Source organism: Juglans regia, chromosome 12, assembly GCF_001411555.2.
Source record: "Juglans regia cultivar Chandler chromosome 12, Walnut 2.0, whole genome shotgun sequence".
NCBI classification, from domain to species: Eukaryota; Viridiplantae; Streptophyta; class Magnoliopsida; order Fagales; family Juglandaceae; genus Juglans; species Juglans regia.
Window position 1 is genome coordinate 1,976,099 of NC_049912.1, and position 15,811 is coordinate 1,991,909.

Sequence of the window (15,811 nt, forward strand, 5' to 3'; positions counted from 1 at the left end):
TGATGCAACTCATTGTGTTTGTCGTGAACAAAGGTCAGACTATTATTATAAGCTCATGCATGCCTCTAAACGTGCAGAAGCAATGCTTATGGACTTTCATTAATTCTCACAGAGTATTTCAATCTGGAAGAGCGACATTTACCGAGAATTAACCTTTTTTAAACGGGGGAGATGAACGTTCATCCAAAGAAAAATGTCTGTTATCATCATGTCAGCCGTGTTTAAGGCTGAGCTGGTATCTGTATCGATCGGGCTTACACAGTGTAGAAATATAAGTACTGATGAGAAATAAAACGCCATGCATGGAAGATCTTCTCCAATGTTAATGATTCCTTAGGGCTCTGATGATTTACGAGTCAAGATTAAACATTGCTTAACCACCATATGAATATGCAGAGATGTACGTCATGGTGGCCCAGCACGGCCATATGACAAATTAGCTATGCATTCTGTTTTTTCTTTTTGGTGCCATTGATGATGAAGACGTGCTCTTGCTTTTCCACTCTTTCATCATTTGCAAGCTCTATTATTGCATCTGCAATATTCTACATATCACAGTTTTGACATATTAATGAGATCATGCCTAGGCGCTCTTAATTAATGATGCACAAAAACCTTAAAGAAATAATAAGAAAGAAAGTAGAAAGTCGAAAAGGTTGCTAAAACTTCTCAGATTAGATACTGTTTGGTCAACAAACTGTCACTCTCTTCCTGTGAGATTGTGCCATTGGATGGTGATGTTGTCCATTCTTTTTCTAAAGCAAACAGCAACTGATCAGGGAAGAAAGTTCATAGAAATGTTAGGGAGAAAAAGTGAAATTACCCCCCACTACCCTTGTTTTGTATTATCACGTTTAACCAATTTAATCAACAAATTGGTTAGTGATTAATAATGAAATAATTTGATAATCAATCAAATATATAAAGTAAATAAAGTGCGTTACATCAAATTTGATTACGAAGGGAAACCTTTTGAAAAATTCCTCAAAGATAAAACTCTACGGGATAATCAAAGTCAGTTTTATTATTTGAAGATTAGTTATAAGTAATTCTCAATTATAAAATCTTTGCTAATTGACTCTCTTACTTGACCCGATAAACGACTCGTTCGCCTCTACCGCAATAGCAGCCAAAACTTCATACAATTTTCAAATATTGATTTCTCTACTAAAACTCCAGTGGCAACTCGATTAGTCAATCTCCAACATGGAGTAAGCATGCATTCAGTAAGAGAATGAAGAACAATGAACTAGAAAATTTCTCAAACTCAAGTACTTGAATCTCTCCTCAACCACTCCAAGTTATGAGAATAATCATCAAAAGTCATCATCCAGTCGGAGTCCACATCATTAATATTCTGATCAGTATTTGATTTATAGTAGGACTCTGTTGACAGAATGAGTCTGGTAGGAATTTAATCTGCAGTAGGACTCTACTAACATAAGGACTTTGCAGTAAAAAATTCTGCTAACGCGTCAGTTGTAATTTCCATTCAAATTCTTCACAGGATAATTTTAGACTCCTTATCACTCAGATACATACACTCTTGACTTATCTAAAATATTATCTAATAATTTATAGATATACTACAAATGTTTATAGATAAAATCAAAGTGTTTTACATTCATCTAACTTACACAAATATCAAATAATATTTATCCATTTAGTCATCTAGTCCTAGCTAAAATCTTGCATTTACAAAAAGAAGATGAAAGAAAAAAGAAAGATTGTGGTGTTCCTTTTGAGCAAAATTTGAACGATGCTCCCTTTACAATTTATTAAAGATGGAGCCCCAAAAAAAACTATAATATTTAAGTATAGGATAAAATTAAGGATCGTGCTACAGCCCCCGCTGGGGGCTCCCGCTGGGGGCTGTAGCATATATTATATGTGTTTTTTTTTAAATTGTTTTTTATATAATTTTTTTTAATATTTTTTTAATATTTTTTAAAAAATAAAATAAATTTAGAACATCATTAAAAACACTTTCTTAATCAAGAAGTTAAAAAAAAGTTATTAAAAAATACTTCCTTAATCACGAAATAAAATAAAAAATTATAAAAAAATATTTTATATTTTATTTCGTGATTAAACAAGTATTATTTAATAATATTATAATATTTTTTATTTTTTAAAAATATTTAAAATCATTAAAAACATCTATATAAAAAAAAAATTAAAAAATATACATGATAAAATACACTAGAGCTCCAGTGGGAGCTCCCAGCATTATCCTAAAATTAATGGTATATGGTAGACTGGTGGTAGTTAATTGTTGGATAACCAACCTTGACTCTTGGAACAGTCTTTTAAAACCTTGGTGAATGTATCAACTAAAAACTGGATAGGATACCTCAACATTTTGTGGCAGTCGAGGACCTCTCTCTCTCTCATTTTGTACCTGCTTTCGCACCAACAATTAATGGGCAATTAGTGGTCAACTTTAATTGAGGGCTGCAAATAAATTCGTTCCGAAACAAATCACATATAGTGAAAATCCTCCATGACAAATCCCGTGAATTTATTCAAATAATTTCAAACAATATACGAAATAAAGAATTATCTTGAGTCTTGACTGACTGAGAGGAGTGTTGAGTTGTATGTGGAGGTTGATTTGTGAGCAGAAATTTGAGAAACAGAGAGTTTGCTCGATGTCGCTCGAGCGAAGCTCAACCCGTGATATCGCTTGAGTAAAACTCAACCTGTGAGTTCGCTCGAGTCTCGCACAATAGTGGACTCGAGCGAGACACAAACCTTAGTGTTTGCTCGAACCACGCTCAACACTCTGCTTGAGTCAATATTTATTAATTGTGCGCGAGAACGTATTTTTTGCCATATTAAGATATTCAGCACCATTTATTATAAATATGTTATATTTGACTTGTTTTGTACGATTTTTAACATATTTTGAGAGAGAACAATTGTTAAATAAGTGTATATTATGTGAGAGAGCAAAAAACCTTAAAGAGTGTGAATTAAGATTGAGTGATTATAATCTCTTCTGATTATTAAGATTTCTATAGTTCTATAGACGTAGGTAATTTGTCGAACCACGTATATTGTGTATCATGTGCTTGCTTTTACTTTGTTTATTATTATTGGTGTGTGTTGTGCACAACAAGGAGGAGAATAAAATCAATAAATCCCAACCACCTTTAATATTTTAGTTTTATAAGATCAGCTAGAGTGATGATTTTGGGATTTTTTTTTAACTCTCAAAATCATACCTGTAAAAAGTATCCCTCTGTTAAATATGAGGACATACTATGTATTCTTTTGTGTATTTGTGTATTCATACCTGTAAAAAGTCTTCCTAGCTTAATTTTCTATCTTCCCACTTTCTTTCGTTGTTCATGCATTTCCAGATTTGGAGCCATTCATGACAAGAACTGTTATATGGTTTATGGTTTTTATGCACAGCACTAGATTAATATGAAGATTTTAAATGGTGTTTATTGTCAACTATTTATATGAAAAACAACTTAAAATATGACACTAAAGTCAAAAGTGGTAGTGGAGATGGAAAATTTTACTTGAAGATCAACATTTCTCTTAAAAGAATATTAATTTAGATGTTAGTACTTAATATTGATACTTAATAAACTGAATTGCTCCTATTTAATAAATTTAATTATGTCTATATATCGAGCATGTTTATCTTTAAATTCATGTATTTGTTTCTGCGCCAATCCTCCGTCTCTGGTTTAGGAATACAGTAAGAGATCATTCCAGTGATTGAATGAGTGCATGCTTAAGTCAGCACTCTCCATGACAGCGATAGTCTGGTTTTGCCAAGAAAATTCAGCGAGCCCCACGATTAACTTTAAGTACCAGAGATTAAGAGTAGTATTATAAAAGAAAGAAGCATCCCCGAGGAAAGAGAGTGTAGTTTGCACGGGCAAAGGCATGCAAATTCTGAGACCCACACATACCATCACCAGAAGCAGAGGCAGACAAAACTGCTAAAGTAGGAAACAGAAGACCAGGAGTCATCATCTCTTTACTTTTTTTCACTTTTTTTGTGGGGGATCATTTCGGTAAATTCCTGAACTTTACAAATTAAAGAACCACTACTACTCTAATTATTATCCCACCCAGCTGCAAGTCTCTGTTCGGTGGTTCCCTTGATGCTTGACACTGGAACTCCCTTTCAATCATTTTAGGCATGTGGGCTTAAAAAGAATATGAGATCAGAGATGAGTTTTCAGCGAGCTCTCGTATAAACACTTCTTGGTGAGTAATTTTTTCTGTACTTTTTTTCCTTAGCTGTTCTGGTTTTCCGGGATTCCCTCTGTCGAGTAGTGTTTTTTTATTTTTTTATTTTTCTCTCTTGGCACCTCTATCGAGTATTGGAAAGGCACGTTTGTGCTTGTTTCTGATTTCTGAGGGTACTTATTTGATGGGTTTTTACTGGGAGTGGTTCTGTAGTTGCTCTTGATAATGCTTTTTGTAGTTTGCTTTGATAGTTACTTTAATCTCTGCAAAGATCACTTTTTTAAGACATTTTGTTCTTTCTCTTTACCCGTGTCCTTACCTTTCTGATATTTGCTAGCTGTAGATTACAATTTATTTTTCTTATTTCAGAGAAACTTTGATTTTGTGTTTTTTGAATTTTAGGTGGGCAGTGAGTGGTTTTCAGTTTTCACACAAAACTTCTCGCACTGTTTCATACCATTTTGAATAAAAGGCAGTTCTTTTCCTGAAGGAAGTTATATATGAGTTTAGGGTTCACCTAAAAACCCAGCTTTTCCAGTTTTCCTATTTGTGTTTATAGAGTACCAATGCAATGTTGGAAAAGTAGAGTTTTGTTGTCGGAGTAGCAGGCCATCATTTCTGGGAATTTTACTCTCTTCTAGACACGTTGAGTGACTCTAATAATCCTAAGGGGTCTACGGTATATCTTTCGTTTTTCACATCTCTTGAGTGAATATTGCTGTAAATTCTTGTTAAATATGGCTGAAATTAGACCACCTAGAGTAAACCAGACCAAGACCAGAAATGTTCCAATTGCTGTGACCCCGGAAGGTTTTTGGTGTTGTCCTTCTCCTGTCGCGTTCCAAAAGACCCTCAAAGCTCAAAACCCTCTAAACAAACCAAAACCCTCCTCACCACCACCCAAGTTCACAGTTCAGAAGGAACAGGCCCCAATAACCGAAAGAAAGCCAACACACATCCAATCAAGACCAGGAATTGTTTCTGATGACCAAAGAGATTTTGGCTCTGATACACCCGGCCATAGTGCACCTGTTGCTGCTGAAAGAGCCCCGAGACCCAAAATTGAAAATTTGCCGAGGAAGGTGGCAATTGAGTTTGGTGAGCCTGGAACCAGTGATATGAAGGTGATTCTACTTGGAAGGCAGGGATTTTGTGTGAAATTGAGTGTGCATAAGAATGTTCTGGTGGAGAATAGCCGTTATATTGCTGATAAGCTTTCTGAACAACAGTCTGGTTCTTCCTCTCTAGAAATTGAGGATTGTGAGGATGTTGAGATATATGTTGAGATTGTAGGCCTGATGTATTGCAAAGAAATTAAGCAACGATTGATCAAGCAAAATGTCTCGCGCGTACTCCGCATTCTCAAGGTAATTTGCATGAATATGCAATGGATCTCTCCTTGTTACCTGCGCTGACTGATTGGGATGTATATATTATCTTGTGGGTAAAATGTTTTGTGACTATATAAGACAATTAGCTTTGGTTGCATTTGTATTTGAGGATTTATGATCAAGGGATCTAAAGAATAAATGCTAGTATAAATTGCTTAATACGAACTTTAACAACCCATAATACTTTTGAGTTTTGAGCGTTTTACTCCAATAAAAAAACAGTGTTATGAATTTAAAACAAAATCTTACTGGTAATCATTTCAAATCCCTATGTTATTGAGGTTTGCATCCATCCATAAATTTGATCAGTAGAAAACATTTGTACCCTTCTTACTCTATTCAAGCCATTTGAACTAAGAACAAAAATCTAATTCTTTCTTCAAATGTTTCCATCCAAATGATTCATCACTGAACTGTTGTTTGATTATTCTAATGTAGTTTGTATATGTCCTTTGTGTTTCCTGCCTTTCGGGATATAAGCATGGCGATCCTTGTAATGGAAAAGCGAATCCCCTTGTTTTGAACTAGCATTACCTTGTTATTGTTTTACTCATGTATGCAACTGTTTGTTTTTTGTGGGATCTCAAATTATGATTTCCCAACTCTAGCCTATGAGGCTGGATTATGATGGCTGAAACAATAGAGTTGGTAGACAGAATCCACTGCCATGGCTGAGTCAAGCACCCCTAAAAGCTGGCCCAAGGAGGTCAGTATGGTTTGGTTTGGCTGTTGATGGCAGTCAACTTAGCTAACCTAAATCACAAATCAAAACACCCAACCACAGTACCATACTGTCCTCACCAAACTTGATCGCAACATGTCTGTGTTAACGATAAAAGCCTACTAGATAAAGATCAACAAGCTAAAAAAGATCAGCAAGCCGATGAGGATAAACATGTAGTATCTGATGAGCAGGGATAATGTTTGACAACTCTTGTTGTAATCAAGATATTGCTTGTAACAATCGTTTTTCTCATCTCTTACATAAAACAATTATGAATACTAAATAGGCTCCTGTAAGTTTAACATAAAAAGCATTTCAAATTTTTGGAACTTTACTGCTCCGAATATGCTGAACCACAATGTGTAGATGTATGAGCTATCTCATCGTCGGTGGAAAAACCAAATTGTGAACAATGTGTTTATTTTTTCTATTAACAACTTCTTATCGGCTAAGAAAAGCATTGTGAAGTATTGGGAAACTATATTAGTTATTATCCCCTCCCCCCCTGCGGATGTTCCTTTGATTTCATGTTACTGATGTTTGGAGCTCTTGAGAACCTTTTCCTATCTGCCAAAGGTGATAATTGTTATATGTCAATGAAGCTAGTAGTTATCATTAGGATAATGGAGCTTCCTGCAGAGTATGTAGTTGTCATGTCTCTGAGTAGGTTTATTGTAAGCTGATTGGCTGCTTCATTTGTAGTTGCTGTTGTTTCCTCATGAACATTGACATATACTAGTTGAGTAGTGGCCTTTCTTTTCGTGTATACTTTCCAGTCGTTGGGTTTTAGTTCAGCCTTTAGCATTTACTGTATGATTTTTTTTTTTTATAATATATCTTGCGCTAAATCTCATCTGATGGGAGCTATTTTGCAGGTTGCAGAACTATTTGGTTTCAACTCTTGCATGCAGTCATGTTTAGAATACTTGGAAGCAGTCCCGTGGGTTGGTGAAGAAGAAGAAAAGGTGGTTTCGTCGGTCCTGCGACTCCAGGGTGAGGGCATCGGTGTCCCCCCAGTATTGAAACGAGTATCTTCTGATATCTCCAAACCCCACAAAGACACACTTCCACAAATAATTGATCTTGTTCTCAAAAGCAATGAGGAACGAGGCCGAAGAGAAATGAAATCAACAGTGCTGAAGCTCCTTAGAGAGAATAACGATCTCCCAAGCTATGCCGGTTCAACTGACATCTGCAATGAAGCTCTTTATAGTTCATGCAAAAGCTGCTTGAATTCGCTTTTGTCTTTGTTTAGGCAGGCTGCTGAACCAGGGTTTGCTGATAAACCGATGAACAGCAAAGAACCTGTGGTGAAGCAAATACCTCTAGAGGCTGATAACCTCTTGTGGTTGGTTGAGATTTTAGCTGACAGGCAGGCGGCAGAAGAATTTGCACTATCGTGGGCTGGCCAGCTAGAGTTGGCTTCCCTACATTCAAAGCTACCTATCGTGTCTCGTTATCATGTTAGCGGCATTACAGCAAGGCTATTTGTTGGCATTGGAAGAAGCGAGCTCCTGCCATCAAAGGACACCCGTCAATTGCTATTACAAACCTGGTTAGAACCATTGATGAATGACTACAGCTGGTTGCAAAATGGTTGCAGGTCATTTGATAGAAAGGTTGTGGAAGAAGGAATTGGTAGGACAATCCTTACCCTGCCTCTAGAGGAGCAGCAGAGTATTTTGCTTTCTTGGTTGGGAAGTTTTTTGAAGGCTGGTGATAAGTGCCCAAATCTTCAGAGAGCCTTTGAGGTCTGGTGGCGGAGGACATTCATTCGGCCTTACTCTGAAGCACAAGGTAATATTTTCCAAGATAGTTCAACAACATCACCAGTAATAGACCTAAAAAAACATCCGCATGAATGAGAGAATACTTGACTATACTGAGATTATCTTTCGCAATCTACTGTTAACACCAGCTAAAACTTTATAAGAACTGAAAGTCACGATTGAAACTCTCTCTTCATCAAGGGAAGATGTTGCAGATCCCTTAGGAAAACTGGCACCATGACGTGGGTTTGCCATGCTTCATGCAGAACCGTTTGATTAATGAAATTGCTTACTCAGTTTGATGGGTATGGGTTGACTGCTTGATCTATGAATTATTGAGGAAATATGTAATCAAAAGTAGTTGCTTCATGTGAGTTTGTTTATCTGAATGGATTTGATTTCAGTAATGCGTTTCTTTTTCTCACAATACATGTTTCTTTTAAGTGTAGATATTCACTTTATTTGGAAATCATCGATGATGTCATGACTACTGGCACATGATGACTTACACACCCATGAAACTGATCATTCCCTTGCTATGTTTGTGGTTGCTTGATGCTTGATTCAAATGCTGATTTAATTGTATTTCTTAATCTGCGTGATGGTATTATAATCAAGAGAAATGTTTAGTTTACATAGGTATCTTATACAAAATGAAATTTACAAATTAATGTGATTTAATGGGATACGTTAGATCTATTTTATAATATTTATTTTTTTTTTAATTTTTAATTTTTATAATATGATGTATCCCTTTTAAGTCGCATAAGTTTGTAAGTTGTTTTGGTAAAATTTCTTCATAGAACTAAAACATCAATGTAATCAAAGGAATTTTGTCTAGGAAACTGTCGGACTCTATAGAATGACCTCTGCATAAAATTTATGTAGTTATAACCGTGAAAGTCATTATGCTACACTACTACGAAAGTGTCTCCACAAAAAAATCCACTCTCTCTCTCTCTCTACAGCCTCCTCGAGACGCCAGGTCTCTATCCCAATTCCCAAACCCCTTTCACCTCCCTCTACTCATAAATCCTCATCAACTGTCACCTTCTTCCTCACCATCTTGTCTCCTCCCCTAACCAACCCCCTCCTGGTTTTAATCTCATGATACAAACATGGATATAGACATCATCACAGAAAAAGACAATCTCTATCCTGGGTAGACCTCCCTCTCAAATTAGAAACCAACAGAGAAAAAGCCACCATCGCCTATAACAGGAAACTTGTAGGCAAGATCATCCCACAAAAAATACCTCCAAAATCTACGGTTTACAACACCATCAGATCATCTTGGTGTTTTGCGGAAAATTTGCACATTGAAGAAATAAATGCCAACAAACTTCTGTTCCACTTTGCCTCAGATAAAGACAAGGAAAAAATCCTCTCCATCTTCACATGGAATATCAAATGCTACCCCTTGATCTTGCGAGAATGGCCCCCTAATTCCACGCTAAATGAGCTTGATTTTTCCACAATACAACTCCGGGTACAAATCCATGACTACCCTCGGGAAAAATGACTCCAGAAAACGCCCCACTGTTTGGTAGCTGTATGGGCACAACAGTGGTGGTAGATGGAAGCATGGACCCCCTCGGAATGTATAGCAAGCCCTACCTTAGAGTCGAAGTATAGCCCAACCGCTAAAGTCAGGATTTTTGCTACCAAGATCTGAAAAACTCCCAACCTGGGTTGAATTTAAATATGAAAGGCTCTTTGACTTTTGCTTAAACTGTAGCTAGCTGTTTAAGGCATGCGTCCAACACTTGCATGAAAGAATCATTCCCTACAACTGAAGGTGAACTTAGGCCATGGATGAGAGTAGAAAGATCTGGTACAAAATCAAATCACCATAGCCACTTTGCTGCATCCTCCAACCCTTCGGTGCAACACAAGCCTGACTGATAAGAAAATAAACCTTTTGTCAACGTTGAACCTAGAGAATCTGCTGTTGGAACTGAGTCCTAGCATGCCAGATGCAAAGGATGCCCCCATCAATGAACAAAGCAAAAATCGTACGTCAGGGAAGCAAGAGCCACCGTTGGAGAAGACCAGAGGGAAGTAGACGAGCCAATCATGACTGAGCCCGCTGCCCAACTCGATTCTCTCTCCTCCTACCAGTTAGTCATCTTTCTCCTCACATTAATATCAGCAATAATTTGCTAGCGCACAATTTTTTTTTTAATTTTTAATTTTTTTTTTAATTTGCTAGCACACACCTCCAAAGCAAACAAGACATTTGGTACATCAGGATAAGGTTGTGTGAGAATTTAAAAAAATTATAATAATTATTTAAAATAAGATTAAATAATTTGATTTTATGTAACTAAACCAGTCCTAATATTTTCTCTCAAGACAGACCACATCCCATCATTAACGCCACTACAGTTGGCTTAGTCCACTTCTTTAGGAAGTCAGGCAAAAAACCCCCCAACATGTCCCCACTCAAAAGTAAAAAATTCTGTCTCCTGCACATACATATATCACCCTTGTTCCCAACCCAAATCCTTTTCCCACAGCCCAGCTCACAGTCAGGAAGCACGTATTAATGCAATCAACCAAGCCCAAGTCTCAAACATCCTTTCATCTATTTTCCTAAACCTGCATAGCCTTTCATCTATCCCACCAATCCTCTAGCACTCTTTCTTCCCCTTAGCCCAACCACCTCAAAGCCCCTCACATCTCTCCATCACGGAAATAACAAGCAACATACCAGCTACCTCCATCTTTAGAGCAGCACATACCAAACAATCTCGTGACCATTTTGGCCCCAACTCATCCTCACAGTGCCTGAATCGCCCACCATCCATCCCTCTGGAAGAGCATCATAGTGAGAGCCAATGAATCAAAGGAAGAGAACCTTCACCACCATTGGAACCATCCAACACTTTCACAATTCATGACCAACTTCATAACTTTGGATAAATATCACACCCCTTTTTATCATAATTCATAAAACAGAAGAATCAGCGGCGCCTTTGAATTTTAGGTATCTGGAGACTGGAGTAAAGCAAGCTAAAATTCATAAGTATATGTAAGCCAACTGTAACCACAGTACAAGACTAGTAGCCCACGTGGTGGTGGAGTAAAGCAAGCTATTCACAGCTGAGCTGACCCCGTCCTACTCTCCTACTACCCTCTGTGCATTAATCAATCTGTTCCATTTATTTGTCGACACAATACTTCCACAGGCTCTAGATGGACCCAGGCCCAAAACACCAGCACCATTTATGTGTCCCAACTCTATGTTTCCAATGTTTTAGGGCCCACGTACAGGTATCTCTTCTTAGGGTCAGATCATTAGACAGTCCTTTCCTTTGGGGTTCCTGACCCAAAAAAGAAGGGACACGAGTCGGATGCAATCCGACGGGTACCTTTCTATAATCACAAGATAAGGTGGGGTCCACCCTCCTAAGTAGTTCTTGTCTTGCAATTGTGTTGGGTGTGGCGTGGGCCAGGGCCGGATCGATGATTTAAATGAGAAATTTGAGAATCTGAGTCTGTATCATGATCACGTTAGAATCTGCAAGTCATGCTACCAAACAAGACAAACAAATCATTCTGACGTGTGATACAGCAAATTTTTACACTTGTAGTAATTAATTAAGTAGCCAGCCAACTAGGACTTTAAAGCCTGTCCGTCCGTCCAGGTGACAATGAACAGTGTCTCAGACTGAGGCCAAAAAGCAAACATTAATTCATACCCACGTGCATTTAATGTAAAAGTCATGATCACTAAAAAAACCGCATTCAGATTCATATCAGATCACCAAAATGAGGTGTTTTTTCTTCCCTCTTTTCGGCACATTTTGCACTGCTAGCTATATATATTCCAAGGGAGGTTTTCTTCTCCTTTCAGTACATTAATGCATGGCCGTACTACTGCTATCTTATAAATTAATTAAGAAGAGTTCGCTGGTCAGTTCATTTACAATATTATTATGCATGCATGTGGTTTTGAGCGGATTAATTATAAGAAAAATTGCTCAGTTGTGTCTAGATCACAACACGAGTACAAAAGCAAGCTAGCGAACGTGATGTTTGTAGCAGAACAACTTTGTACGTAAATCCTATATATAGGACAAGTTGTTTCGGTTATGGAGTGTCTGAAAGGAAAAGCAATGTATTTGGTAAAGAGTAGTTGTTGCTTAATTTGCAGATCAAAATTGTTTGGGATTGATCTTATACAGAAGCATCCTGGCTGCATTGGTTTGAAAGTAACATATATATATATATATATATGAAAACCTACTATTAATTCTACCTGTAACGTGACTAATTAATAGAGACATAAATATTGACCAGCTATATATATAATATTGGTGTTTAGAACAAGCTGGTGTTTGTACCATATATAACATCAACCTTTCTGTGTTTAGACAATTAATTTGTCTAGCTAGGTAGCACCTGATCGGGATATTTAATTCGGTCCTTCCTCATATTTATTATCAAAATTAAATCAAATAATTGTTTAAAGCAAATTGATCAATATTGTAAGGGAGGTTTCCCCCCTATTGGCCTTTAAAGCAAGTCCACGAGGGACCACTGGGAAAGTAAGTTAGAGAGCCCAGCCAAGCCTAATCGAAGCCAACAACCCTCACCTAAAGGAATCAGTGGGCCTCTACAGAGTATTCGGCCCACGAGCAAAACCCACTCCTGAAGTAATCCACACACAGAGAAAGCTGATGGTAGGGGCAGATGAGACTCGCAGCCTTGACACCATCCTGATGATACCTTACTCTCTGGAGCATGTGCAGTTAGGTAGGCGGGAAATATGGAGAATCCTCGATCTCCTGACAGCAGGCATGAAGAGGCTTAACAGCGAATGCCCGCAGGATAAAGTGAGTCAGGAAGCCACGCTGCATTAATGACACCAGTACCCGGACTCCACGCCGCATTAATGATGCCGCCCTAGAAGCTACGCTATATTAAATGATTCTGACAAATGAACAGTGGAAAGGATATGGGTTCCTCAAAGTCAAGGATTGGCTGTCTCCACCCAAAACTTAGTATAAAAGTCGATCCCCAAGTACGAAGAATGGGCTCTGATCCTTCTAAGCTTACGCATAAACTACTAAGGAGATATATTGACTTTGGCATCGAAGACTCCCCGACCAAGGCTCCCCATTCTTTGTGTTTGCTTAAATGTGCTGGTGAAAGCCCGAAGACCCAAGTTGCTGGAACTTGGCCCAAAGGTGTGCGAAACACGACGTTAGCAAATATGTTCCATTTTCTTTAATTTTCAATTGGATAGTACATTTCATATTTGTATATATATATATGAGGCAACTAGTTATAAGAAGTGCTTAATTAAATTTTATGTGGATTATATAAATATATATTTATATTTATATATATATATATATAAATAGCGCTGTTGAGTTCCATATTTGCATTTTGCAGGCCATATAAAGTACTTACTATTTTGGCACTTTTCATAGTAACTAATTATTATCTCGAGACGTTTATCATCCATCAATAAGCTGTTTCTTGTCAAGCATGGAAATACCAAAGAATCTTCAAAAATCAGACCAAACAGTTGCTTTATATATATCAAACTAATTGAGACATGAATCCTATATGATTCTACGACGCTTTACGAAATACATGAACCACAATGAGCAACTACGTACCATGTCCGAGCTAGCGCATTTGGATCATGCAACCACAAAAATGAAAAATCAATAACGTTCTTGTGGATAAAACCTATCTTTTCTATATGCAACAAACATATTTGACATCATATATCCCTACGTTGCCATATATATATGCACCTAGCAGGACGCCCGAGATACATGATCTCAGAGTCCCAAAGTTCTAAACATGTTAAATATTTATGTCTATATAAAATGTTGCGAGAGATCAAAACAAATGTGTTAAGACTTAGAGTTTTAAGTTCTCCACTTGCACTTGACTCAGAAAGTTTTGGCAATTGATTTTGAGAACTATTAGTGAACTTTTTATAGAAAACTTATAACGTACGCGCGTCCCAAAAACCACCCATGAATCTCTACGCTAACTAATTATTAAGCAAACCTTAACGCCATGAAATTATTTGAAAACATAAATTTCAGCCGCGTGCTGATCTATCTGCACATAGTCTAGTACATGAAGTGTGTTAATAATATTTTTGCAATTAAAATAAAGTTTTGGTGAGTTTAAGTGTAAGTATATCCAGTAATGCTACATGCAGTCATGAAGTGTGCAAGCACCGTGCAGTTGTTTTGAAAAAGAGTAAGGTCTACTATTAAAAAAATAATTGATTTTTCATGTGGGTCTTATATTTATTTATTTTTTTAAAAGTGATTGCATGCATGACATTTAGACACGCTCACGACTGCAAGTATCATTTCTCCATGATATATTGGGCCAATTTTCTAGCTCAATGGTTAATTAGAAACAACTATCTTGATATTGCAATACACATAAGTGGGCTAATTAGGTTTTGGAAGGATAAAACTCCCTTTAAATGAAATTGTTTTATTATCTTTCATGTGGGCTATATATTGTCATATGGTCAATAAAAGTACAAAAGGATTTGCCAACAATGAAGGCATTGGTGGGAGTAGTAATGGTTGATCGTTTTCTAGGCAAGAAACCTGTTGTTTCTAAATATATAAGGTTCGTACATTAACCATATTGAACAAGAAATTATAAAGATCATCCCCAAAAATTGAAACCTTTAAAACACCTTATATTTATACCTAATAAAAGAAAGACGAATATTAGACACATACCTTAAAATTCCAATGCACCCTGCTGATCTGTTTCTATTTTCAACCTATGGTTTTTTTTATGACCAATCAACAGTACTGATAATTTAACTTTTAGCTTTCAGTAGAATCATGTTAACATCAGACTTGAGACCTTCACCTTTTAGGTCATCTAACTTTTGATCTTCTCTTTTCGGTCTGGTCTCTGGTCTCATCCTGTGAACTCCCCCTATCTCAACCTTATGCTACTCTGAGGGGGATAAGCCTCTCCTCTTCTCTCCATGGATCGACCATCTCTCAAATGCTGCCAAAAAGTTTAAGCTAATAGAGAAGTATAGATTGAATTGTTTGTATAGCATCCTTAATTAACAACATCCCTCAAGTGTACATAGGTTAGACTCTTCAATTATAGAGTTAAGATTCAAATTCAGTAGCTTTGTTTTGATATTATGTTGAATTAACATTTATTCTAAAAGTTTAAATTAATAGAAACAGATAAATTTAATTATTTATATTATATTCTTGTGTCAAAGCACCACACTCACAGCATGCAAGTCATGTAAGGAATGACATGCAACAATATGATAAAACAGAGCCTACAGCAGACCATGCAAAGGATCACGTCCCTAATGCAAAACATGCAGACGTACAAAATGCAGGCTCTGTCCAAGCCACGTTGCACTGCACAACAACATCCTCCAAACGAATTCCACTCACAAAGATGCTATCAACAAACCACCCGTTATAACATCATTTTTCATTTTGTTTGTATTAGCTGTATTGAGGGAATATTCAACCAATGCACTCTTGAACGTGTATATATACACTTGTTTCATTTCACTGTAATGTTTAATAAGAGAAATATACAGAGGAATTCTCTATAGTTTTCACTAAGTTTTAGAATTCTAACATGGTATCAGAGCATACTAAGGACTAGTCGTCCAACCATGTCTAATTCTTCAGGAGCCATTTCAGCCAATACTCCAACCTCCCTTCCCT

The 15,811-nt window shown here is 37.0% G+C and overlaps 1 protein-coding gene across 3 annotated transcripts; it reads left to right on the plus strand.

Moving 5' to 3' along the window:
* The first annotated feature begins 3,866 nt into the window (after positions 1-3,866).
* LOC108998189 (BTB/POZ domain-containing protein At3g50780-like) lies at positions 3,867-8,545 on the plus strand. 3 transcript variants are annotated; one of them, XM_018974679.2, is made up of 4 exons: positions 3,867-4,037; positions 4,164-4,233; positions 4,618-5,582; positions 7,206-8,545. In XM_018974679.2, the coding sequence occupies exons 3-4, from the start codon at positions 4,953-4,955 to the stop codon at positions 8,193-8,195; spliced, it is 1,620 nt and encodes a 539-aa protein (XP_018830224.1). In that variant the 5' UTR covers positions 3,867-4,037; positions 4,164-4,233; positions 4,618-4,952; the 3' UTR covers positions 8,196-8,545. The 3 variants fall into 3 exon arrangements, with proteins under 3 accessions (XP_018830224.1, XP_018830221.1, XP_018830223.1); XM_018974676.2 differs by having other exon boundaries at positions 3,867-4,233; XM_018974678.2 differs by having other exon boundaries at positions 3,867-5,582.
* The last annotated feature ends 7,266 nt before the right edge of the window (positions 8,546-15,811 follow it).

Coding starts and splice junctions, on each gene's coding strand:
- LOC108998189 (XM_018974678.2), top strand. CDS start 4,953: ATGGCTGAAATTAGACCACCTAGAGTAAACCAGACCAAGACCAGAAAT. Junction 5,583..7,205: donor GCGTACTCCGCATTCTCAAG/GTAATTTGCATG, acceptor GCTATTTTGCAG/GTTGCAGAACTATTTGGTTT.